General features: G+C 39.1%; 1 protein-coding gene across 1 annotated transcript; it reads right to left on the bottom strand.

The window, feature by feature from the left end:
- Nucleotides 1–4: 4 nt before the first annotated feature.
- Nucleotides 5–10,350, bottom strand: LOC148833656 (butyrophilin subfamily 1 member A1-like). Its single transcript, XM_088915474.1, has 11 exons — nt 10,207–10,350; nt 8,027–8,103; nt 7,069–7,407; nt 5,778–6,071; nt 4,722–4,841; nt 4,109–4,135; nt 3,507–3,542; nt 3,380–3,406; nt 2,494–2,520; nt 1,929–1,955; nt 5–1,184 (listed from the first exon to the last, which is right to left on the bottom strand). The coding sequence occupies exons 2-11, from the start codon at nt 8,094–8,096 to the stop codon at nt 619–621; spliced, it is 1,533 nt and encodes a 510-aa protein (XP_088771600.1). The 5' UTR covers nt 8,097–8,103; nt 10,207–10,350; the 3' UTR covers nt 5–618.
- Between the last annotated feature and the right edge of the window lie 775 nt (nt 10,351–11,125).

Here is an 11,125-nt window from a genome sequence, read left to right as displayed (position 1 = left end):
CTTATTACCATTATCAAACAATTTAATAATATATTTAAAACAATTGAGAGCTATATACACTAGCTCAATTAAACAATAAAACATTCTTTATTGTCAATTCCACAGCTTTCTTTTGGAGCCATATTTTAATTACCACATAACAAGATGTTCATTCACATGCAAACCAAATACTGATTTTTGCCAAGTACAAATAATATATTTTAAAGAACTATTTAACAACACAGCAATGTCCTAAGTATAAGAAAAAAAGAAAAAACAGTTAAAAGTAGAAAATAAGCATACAAGTAATGATATGGAAATGTAAGTAAAATTATATATGAACGTTTTTAACGTTAAAAATTGCAACTGAACTGCACCTCTAAAAGATCTGTGAAACAGAAAGTGCCCATAAATCATTCAGAATTCAAGTTTAACAAATCTTTAGGCTACCCAAGGATTTACTGTACTGGTGATCTCTCAAGTTTTGTCCAAAAAAACAAATGAACTCCCCTGGTTTTTTATGGGCTGCTATCATGTTCATACAGTAACTAGCAGGCCTGCAATTTCAGTATGTTCTTCCTTACTTCACTTCTTGAGCCATTCTTGCATCTGCTGGCCTTAAAAGGCTTTAGATTTGTGTTATGATGCGTTTCCGGCTACAGGAGAAATGGTGAGTGGTATTTTACATGGGGGGTCAGTGCCAAAAAATGGGAAGAGGTTCTCCTCGAAGGTGTCGTTGAAAGTGTGGATGTGAGACCTTAGCTCAGCGTTGTAAAAGGAGACGTGCCCCTCCTCGGAATCCACATACACCCCCAACCTCCGGGGCTTCAGGCTTGACTGCAGAGGAGTCTCTTGTTTTCCAGCAACAAAAAATTTATCATCCCGGAGGCCTAAAGCCCAGTATCCTGCTGAGGGGTCAATAGATAGTTTACCAGACCTCTTCGCTGACTCATTGGAGACTCCAACATACCACTGAGTCTTCTCCCCCACAGTCACCTCCCAGTATTGTCTGCCCTTGGTGAAGCCCACCGTGCCCAGGACACAGGGCAGCCGCTCAAATCTCTTCTGACTGGAAGGGACGTCCTTTTTATCTCCCAGTTTATCTCCCAGTTTATCTCCCAGTTTATCTCCCAGTCTCACAGTCTTGCCATCCTCGGATATTATAAGGCTTTCCTGTGCTGTTTCAGGATCCAGTCTCACATCGACTAAAGAGAAGAAAAACAATGCTGTAAAAAGGAGGGTTTATGTGTTGTGTTTTTACCTTTCTAACAAAACTGCATAAAACATTAAGATTTGGAGTTGCAGCCTCAGTCATAACTATAATCGGAACATTTTAGACAAACACATATCAATACATGCACTCCAACTGGCACAACATGGGAGGTCTACATCCACTAAAAAAATAGGTCTTCATTACTTATATGTAATTACACTATATATACAGTTTCAAGGAAAAGAGAGAAAAGTATATAAAGCCCATTTCACATTGTAAATTCAATGTTTAATGTAAAAAAAAAGATCAAATACAATAATATATTAACATCTTGTATTTAATGTGGAAGTATAAATAAGAGCCTGGATTTGATGGTGTGTCCACAATAACCTTGAACTTCAATTCAACTTTTTATTTTATTGTGTAATTGCAAATGTAACCACACAATGTAACCACACACAATTAACAGTAAAATTGGTTTATTTACTGTAGAGCCATTCAATATTCTTTTCAGTATCTGTGCACCTTCTCTTTAAAATGTGTTTTCAAGCTTTGTAAAGGTACTGTGTACTTTTGTGCAAATTAAAATGTCACAAAAACATGACACTATCTGGACTGTGCATACACACATACCAAACCATTCCACACAGCATGTGTCAAAATCAAAATTAAAAACCATAAGAAAACTGAATAAGAAATGGAAAACATTCTCATCTAAGTAAAATGAAGATATTACCTGCAGCACTGCAAATCCAGTGCCAAACTAGAAGAATAAAAGACACCATTACACACTGCATTACTAAATATAAATAATAAATTAATAAAATATTAAGACAGATTATTTATAACAGAATGTTAAGCCACCAGCTGTGATTGCACCATATTACTGTACATTAGGAAACATTACTGGTTCAAATGATCAGTAACAATAATTCCTTACACTTATGTAGTGCTTTTCTAGACACTCAAAGCGCTTTACAGGTAATGAGGACTCCCCCTCCACCACCACTAATAATATTAGTAATTACTGTCTTAAATTGATCGCTTTCTCTGTTTTCAGGGAAATGATTTCAACAAGCCACATCCGTATCTAAAATGAGCTCTATATGCACTTTCTGTTCAATATGGTTTCACCTATCACACGAATACCAGATTTCTCAGCCAGTCGGTAAATGCATAAAATGATTTAAAAATGAATACATAATATAAAACATTTTTATTGATGCTTTGACAGGTTGATAGACTGTAAGGTTACAAATGAGTAAAATTGGTATAAAAACAATTAAAATAATAATTCTTACCTGAATTTGGGATAAACTTTACAGCATCTGTACAAGACAGGAGTATAAAAGATTTAAATGTAGATACAAAAAATCTTGTGCTTATGGTACACAAGGAACAATACTCATCATACCACCCTAATGTAAAGTGGTAACTATTATGATTCCCTACACAAGAGATTGTACTATACTAATACAACTGTTGTAATTCAGGGGGTTAATAAAATATCTTCCCTTGAGGATATATACAAAATACAGTTAAATATATAAATGTGTATATGCAAGATGTCCTTTTAATAGCAAAGGTGCATTGCTTTATCCATCTCTTAGTTATTGAACACTGAAGACAGAGCCCCGTTTAATACGGTGTGTATAATCTTTAACTGCATGTGAATTGCTTTTCTTCTTCATTTCCTGTAGGGTAAATTTCCTGTTTTGTCTACAGTAGAAATTAAACACTGGCAAATCTGAAGATAGGAAGTTGGGGAGGAATGGGTTTTGGGCACAGAACTTCAATCTTCAAAGTTCTGTATGCCTGCCAGTACTCCTTTAACGAACTCTGAGACACGTTAATTGCTGGAGTGCTGTGTGAAGGTCCTAATGGATGTTGAAAAAGAGGATCAAACAGCTCCTACCAGGCACGGGTCTACGGGTCACTAGACTTCAATTCCCAGAATTCAGTGCTCAAGCATCCCTCCATTAAGCCCATGGTCACTGTCCCTGCAGCAATCCCTCTGGATCGTTTCATAGGGGCAGAGTTTCCGAATCGACCTCAGGACCCTCAAGCTAAATCCAGACTACTGCATGTGCTTAAATCATCATTTAATAAACTCTCAGAAGCGTGATTTTGCTTTTGGCTGTGTGGTAAAGAGATGTTCGTTCTAGCTTTTGTATAATTGACACCCACCTTTTATGCGGGTCTGATCCTCGCAATCTGCAAGAGCAAAAACAGGATTATATCTCACAGTCAGTATATATTTCTCCTCTTTCAAATGTGTTGGAAAAGTCAACATGCAGTCAGCAATGGCATTTACCTCTCCTCGTTTTTTCCAGTTGTGAAGTGACAGAAGCTGTAAAACAGTTCAAAAAGCAATCAGATTTATTTTCAATGCAAATGTGAAGAAAACATTTTTAAAACTTAAAAACAGTACACATACCGTACATAGACGCTCTACGTATATCAGGATTAGCCAAGTCAGTGATACAGATTCAGAGCTAAAGCCGGAATCAGCTAATTAGAGAGAAGTGCTCTAACGCGCTGTGGAAAGAGATGAAGGCGGAAAGGCCACCACACAGACATCAAATGTTGTGGTTCACAATCTCAAGATTTCACTTTTGATACTTAGGTTTAATATTAAAGACTGTGTTGCTTGTTTCATGATTAGAAAATTAATGCACCAAAATAAAAGTGAATAATTTAATGAATTCCCAAAAAACATGTACTTTTGCACCTTAACTGTAAAATACCAAAAATAAGAATTCAGTTCATGGTACCTCTGTTATTAGTAAAATTTCAAAAGTGGGAATGAAGAGTGAAATGCATTCTTTACCTCTAATCCCTTTGTTAGTCAAAATACTTTTTAGTTTTTATTTCACAGCGTAATTACAAACATTGAGCCAAGAATATAAAACTTACCATATTCGCTGAGCTTCTCCTTACAGGCTGAAAGAAAATAGAGATGTTCTGGGTTAGAAAAAGTGCACAGTTGTATTGCAGTATTGCTAATGTAGCTCATGCTATCTGCACCAGACAATTGGAAAATACTGGATTTCCAGATCAGTCATTATCTAATTGCATGTGAAGAAGAGTACTAGTGATGCACATAACTGTACTTTGACCTATTCAGCTAGGTGTCTGAAGGTGTTCTGATGATCTAAGGCCAGGTGGAGAGAGGACAGACCCCGCCAGAGAGGCCAGGACCAGCGAGGAAGTTCTGAACTTTAAGTCTGCCCAGTCAGTGGAACAGTAAGGCACCACTTTGATTTCTCAATATCTTTTCTTGCTGAAACCATGAATTACAGAATCCTGTTGCTGGTAGGTCTGCTGTAGTTCTTTGTGTATACACTCATGACATTAAGGGCCGTGTGGCCCAAAATATGTCAGAGAATACTATAATTGTTCAAGTAAAAACACCTTGCACAATCGATACCATGCACCGAGTCCAATTTTGATTAAATTATTCCAAGTAGTCTAGGACGGGGAAGATGCACATGGATAACTGATATGAATGGAAGAAGGACGGGGATACCTCTTTCTTGGCTGCGGATACTAAGACATGCGACTGCCATGGACATCAGCGCCAGTGCAAAGGCTATCACAACAACCGAGACATAGAGCCTCACAGGGTGGGTGCTTTCAAAGAAGTGATCTGGAAGAAAAATCAGGTTGGGTTATTTTCTTGCAATCTGCAGCCAAAGCTACAGTATATGTCACGACGGTGTCCGTCAGCTAGCAGTTGCCGTGGGAAACCGTCACATTTTCACACGGGCTCACGGTTTTCCCAGGGCTTGCTGCTAGCTGCTCCCGCTTTTTTTTTATTTAGAGCTGAGGGGCCACTTTGGCGGCACTTCATCATTTTTCACTTCGCCCCGGCTTTTCTTCGCTGGCTCTACAGCTTTGACTCTCCACGTATCTCCGCTGAGCAAGACAGTCCTTCACGCTGTGCCGCAGCTGCAGCCTCAAGCCTGCCCCGCAGGCCTGCTTTCTCAGGAGGCTGGCTTGCTCTCGTACCCAAGGCTCCCTGTTTCCCACCGGGGGACTCTGTTTGACAGCACTTTTGGCTTCAAGACAGTGCTTCGCTCTGCGCAGCAGCCTCAGATTCAAGCCCGAACTCCATCCCACAATTATTCTTTTCACTGCACACTGTGTTGACCCTTGAACTTGCCAATCTGCACCCCTAACACTCCTGAGGGCTGCCCTACAACCGACAGGCTGTGTTTAGCAACCTCTCTTCACCAGGGATGCAGTTAGCAGGTTTCTCCTGGGACTGTCGTGCCTCCCCATTTCTTTTCTTTCCTCTTACTGACTGGCCTGGGCTGATTAAGCCCTGCCAGACAGGAATCAATTATTTCATTTTCACCTTTCACATTTTTTACTTTCCGGTCTCTTGCACTTGGGTTCTAACAAATCACCACCTGTGCAGCTGTATTCAGATTTGACATTACACTGTAACAGTTAATGTAACAACATGTACTTCAGGTTCCTTCTTAGCTGTACATCACTTACACAGGAATTAAGGAGGTACCCTTTAGAGAGAAAACAAGTCAATGTTAACCTTTAAAACCCTTTGAGCAAATTCACCTACCGTTGATTTTTACGGAGGACCTGAGCTGCGCTGTATGTGCTGTACGGTCCTTTGGGCCAACCACACAGGTGACCTCTTCATTACTGGACCTCATCATGTAGAGGTGACTGGAGACGGAGAAGGGACTGTTCTTGTCCTGCTGCCTGGCTGGCTCTGCTGTAAATGTGATGTTTCTTCCTTTCTTATCCATCCAAACCATCTGAGGCTCAGGGTACCAGCCCTGAGAGCTGCACCTCAGCTTCAAAGAGTCTTTCTCAAGCTTTTCAACTTCAATCAGGGGAACAGAGCCTTGGCCTGTGGACAGATAAATTTCACATTCAAACACAACAAGTATTCATGAGTAGATAAGAGATGGGCGAGAACAAATGACAGGGCTAACGTCTGTCCCAGTTATAAAAAAGACAAAATGTGTATATAATTTTGTGTCAGGATTTTCCAGTGTAACTTTTTCTTCTATGCTGAAGTTATGCTGGAATGAGAACTAATTTCCATTATGATTCTTAATTGATATTATTAAAGGGGGAGAGGGCAACAACTAAAATACAAATTAATGGAAACACCATGTGAATCAATATTGTAGATGGTCTGAATAACTGAATATCATTTTTGAGAATTTAATATAACATAATACGTGATTTGCACTGGATGGAGGGCTGGAAGGTTGCTGGTTCAAATCCCGTGGCTGGCAGAGGAATCCTACTCCATTGGGCCCCTGAGCAAGGCCCTTAACCCTAGCTGCTCCAGGGGTGCTGTATAAATAGCTGACCCTGCGCTCTGACCGCAAGCTTCTCTCCCTGTCTGTGTGTTTCATGGAGAGCAAGCTGGGGTATGTGAACAGACAAATTCCTCATACAAGAAATTGTATAGGGCTAATAAAGTGATCTTAACTTATGCAGGTTGCGAGAATAAAAACCAGCATGTTTATGTTTACAATGAAAAGCAAGCTCACAAACTTTTATGCAAGGACTGTAGAGCTATGGGTTAATAAACATTAATACTGCTGAAAAGCACACACAGCTGTCTTAATTTAAGGATTCACCGCACCACCTGGCACTTTAGAGAGTAGTGAAGTCCCACGTCAGATTATTTGCCATGACGCAGTGCTGTCTCTGTCATATTGTGGCATTGAGGTCTAGTGACTGACACTTCATGCCTTCACCTCACACTTTCATGCCTTTAGAATGCAATTCACAATTAAAGCATTCGAAATGGCTACATCTGTATATCTGACTTACATACTGTAACTCAGCAGCGCGTTGACAATAATAGATGGACAAGAACATGGACTCACGTTTAACAGTTAACTGCAGCTGGGGTTCTGCAAACGATTCTAGTCTGCTGACATGACACTTGAAGGGGCCTTCATCTGAGATCTTGACTTCTTTGAGCAGCAGGGAGACATTGCCGTTCTCCAGCTCTGTACTGAAGAGCGAAGCTCTGCCCTCATAGCCCGATCCTACTGTCTCCATCTTGTCTTTGTACAGATAGACGTATTCACTGAACTTCTGCCTGAACCACCTCACGTGCATGCCTATCACACTGGTCTGAGGTGAGAGGTGACAGGGCAGGACAATGTCGCTGCCCTCATCAGCGACTACAGGGACCAGAGGCACGATGACTTCAAATTTATCTACAGTGGAACAAAGGCAAAACAAGAGTTGGTGTGACATTACTATGTTCTTAACCACACTTGGCATGATTACTGGTGTGACAGATCTTTAGGACATACATACAAAGCAGAATTCAATAACATAAAAGACCATTCAGTCTGTAGGAGCTAGTTATTATCTATGCTGAGAACTGTGTTGCCAGTCTTCATTTTCAAAGGCTGCAGCTTCTATACCTCTGCAAAGTGATGCTAATTCATTCTGTAAAGGATTTTTTTAACATTCTTTGCTAGCTTCTTTTAAAACAGTAGGAGAGAAAGAAGACATTCCAATAGATAGATGAAAAAGGAAATTGGCAGAAAGAAAAAACAAGAAGATGCACTAATCAGACAGGTTTTAGAGAAAGCACCTGACCACACGATCACTGTGTTAAAATGTTGACTAGCTTTATTTCATTCCATGAAATTGTTTTTAAAAAAAGCAGATAAGACAGAATATTGTTTTCCATCCTGTTTTTGAAAATCAATTTTTGCTTAAAAACTTACTTGTGAATAAAGGACTGGCTGTCTGAAAACTATTAGTAATTTAACTTGAATCTAAAATGAGCAATTTTGTCTGCACCAGACTGATGCTCGTCCTTACCTTGCTGAAAAGCTCCTGGGCAGAAGCACACAAGGACAAGTTTAACACAGACACAGATGCTCAGTTTCATGGTGTACCTGTGGAGAAAACCAGTCACCTTCTTTCAGTTTGGGGCTGAATGTTTTCCAAAACCATCAGTTGTAAGGAAACCAATAATCTGATTCAACGCTTTATGAAAATTCAGTTGTTGTGTTTTCATGACTGTGAATAGACAGTAAGTCTATTATCATTAAAGTCTCCCTTCACCATCTTTTGATAAGGATATATTGAAACAATTTGTCACACAGTGTTATTATAATAGGTAAATATGAAGAACTTTTGAATTCACAATATACAGTATGTGCAAATATGGACTTTTAAAGTATCTCCTAAGACAATATCAAACCGATTAAAGACTGTAAAATTGTCAAACATGAAAAAAATAAAAATAATACAGTTGATTTGATCAATTTTTCAGGAAGTTGAATGACGAACTGAATTGAGCAAATGGTTCTAATTAGATTAACGGTTCTAATTCTTGATACAGTATATATTTAAAAACAATGCGATAGTATCCAGCAGCCAGATCACCCTGTCACTCACAACTGGCAACCCCCTGAAGCTCAGCAGGTGTGAGCCTGGCCTGGTCAGTACCTGGATGGGAGACCTCCTGTGAAAAAGTAAGGTTGGTGCTGGAAGAGGTGTTAGTGGTGTAGGGATGCAAGGTCACAGTGAAGGTTTGAGATGAGTTTAATTGTAATGAAAATGGCCACTGCTGAAGAATACTGAAGGAGTCACACACAAGGTGTATTTCCCACAGTGCCCCAGATTTCAACAGTTTTACAGAGGTTTATATAGTCCCAGTCCAACCATGTTATTATTATGAATGGGGGTTAAAGAGTCCGCATTCTACTTATGGTACAGTGGCAATTCTTGTTGATGTTGTCTCACTTTTCAGTTATTTCTGTGTTGTCACGTAAAACAGCAGATGACTGTTCTAAAATTCTCTACAGCCAGGTCAGGAGACCAGGTCAATGACCCAAGGCCAGAGCCAGATATCTACAGCGGGGCCAGTAGGGGGCGCTCACTCTGTGGCCTGTGTGGGTCCTAATGCCCCCGTTTAGTGACGGGGACACTATACTGTTAAAAGACGCCTTCCTTTGAATGAGATGTAAAATCTGACTCTCAGTGCTCATTAAAAAAATTAAAAATCCCAGGGCGTTTCTTGAAAAAAGTAAGGGTGTTACCCCGGGGTCCTGGCCAAATTTCCCCCAGGCCTTTACCAATCATTGCCTGCTAGTAACCCCCCTCTCTGAACTGGCTTCATCACTCTGCTCTCCTCCCCACTGAGAGCTGGTGTGTGGTGAGAGTACTGGAGCATCATCCAGGTGGGGCTGCACACTGGTGGTGGTAGTGGGATTCCCCATTACCTGTACAGCGCTCTGAGTGTAGTCTCCAGAAAAGCGTTATATAAGTGTAAGGAATTGTTATTATTGATAAATTAAATAATGACACAAACTGAATGTTTTTTTTTTAAATCTTTGCATACTTTTCCCAAAAAAGTACTACAATAACCACAAGGCAAAAAAAGAGATAGCTTGGAACATTATCTAGAAAAACCAGTGTTGAAAACGTCCAGTATTAAATAGACTATAGTTGAGTATGTTTCGGAAACCTCAATTGTCAATTATCATTATGCTGTGATATACAGTATTAGGGATTTTTTAGGAAGATAAAAGGACTACAAGAAACGAATGATAAAAACTCTATGCTGTTGCTGGCGCTTAGCGAAACGCTGAATACCCCACTAGCGCACATATCGACATAATTCATGCGCACCTTCAGTGATATAAACAACATTTGTACATACTGTATCACAATTTAATACAAGTATCATATATTCATGAACATCGTGTAACTTAGATAGCCTTTAAAAGGTTTTTAAACACTTTTAAACTTTTTTGAGCGAAACGGTAAACAAATAGTAAAAACAGCAATGATACAAATAAAAAAGAATGTCTTTTTAAAACAATAACAATAACGAACAACAAAACAATAAGCAATACAATGAAAAATATACAGAAGTAACGCAAATTGTTTAGGAAAAATCACCACCGCCCATTCCCAGTACTCTCAGGAACATATTTAAATCCATTCATGGATATATTATACTGTATATAGAAATAAATGTATTTATTTACCGTGAACTGTAAAAGTAACCGGCCTCGCACTCCCAGTGTTATTTCAAAAACTACTAACGAATTATTAAGGAATACTAACTACAACAAACAATAAAATGTCTCGATGGAAAGCAGCGATGTCCCCACAAAATGGAGGTTTGAAATACTTTCACTTTCACTGGTGAAAAGGTAAGGAAGGGTATTAGCGCCACTGAGAAAAACATTTTTTTTTGCATTTAAACGAGAAACCTTTTGCGTTTATACGAGTTAACTTTGCATTAAAATGCGAGAATTATTCGTGAACAATATTACCTACTTTATTAATATTTTACAATATAAATGCAATAATACTATCCCATGCAAAGTAGCATTGACTTTGACAACAGTAGGTTTAAATCTTACCGTGACATAATCGTAAATATATTCTAAAGACCTTTTACAGTACATATTTCTGCAGTGTCACGTCATGAATAACATACAGTACGTTAGGAAAACCCCGTCAGTTCTACTTTTCACAGAAACGGCGAAAACGACACACGTTTTACCGCAATGTAACCGCAAAGGGTTCTCGTGTAAAAGCAAAAAATATATATTTTCCTTCATGACGCTAATACAGTAAGTGTAACTGTAGAGCTCGTGTGATGGTGGATAACACTGATAGTAAGGAAGGGATCTGGATGGAGACGGGTATTCTTTGTACAAGTTAATTTCAGAACAGTCTGAACAAACTTAAGTAGAGAATTCCATATAACTCAAAAATATTTTAAAATGCGTAACTAATTAATACAACAATAACACAGGGAATATGTTCACATTAGCTTCCGGAGAAAGGGAAATCCCCGAGAATTGTGTATAGGGAAATTTCTTCACGGCGAGCCCGAAACACTTACTGCATCTAATCATATGACACGTTAAATATTAACAAGAACAAAGTCATTGC

Source organism: Atractosteus spatula, chromosome 5 (genome assembly GCF_055471065.1).
Source record: "Atractosteus spatula isolate fAtrSpa1 chromosome 5, fAtrSpa1.hap1, whole genome shotgun sequence".
Classification (NCBI taxonomy): domain Eukaryota; kingdom Metazoa; phylum Chordata; class Actinopteri; order Semionotiformes; family Lepisosteidae; genus Atractosteus; species Atractosteus spatula.
Note: the sequence above shows the minus strand (reverse complement) of the source record. Positions and strands in the feature narration are given on the sequence as shown.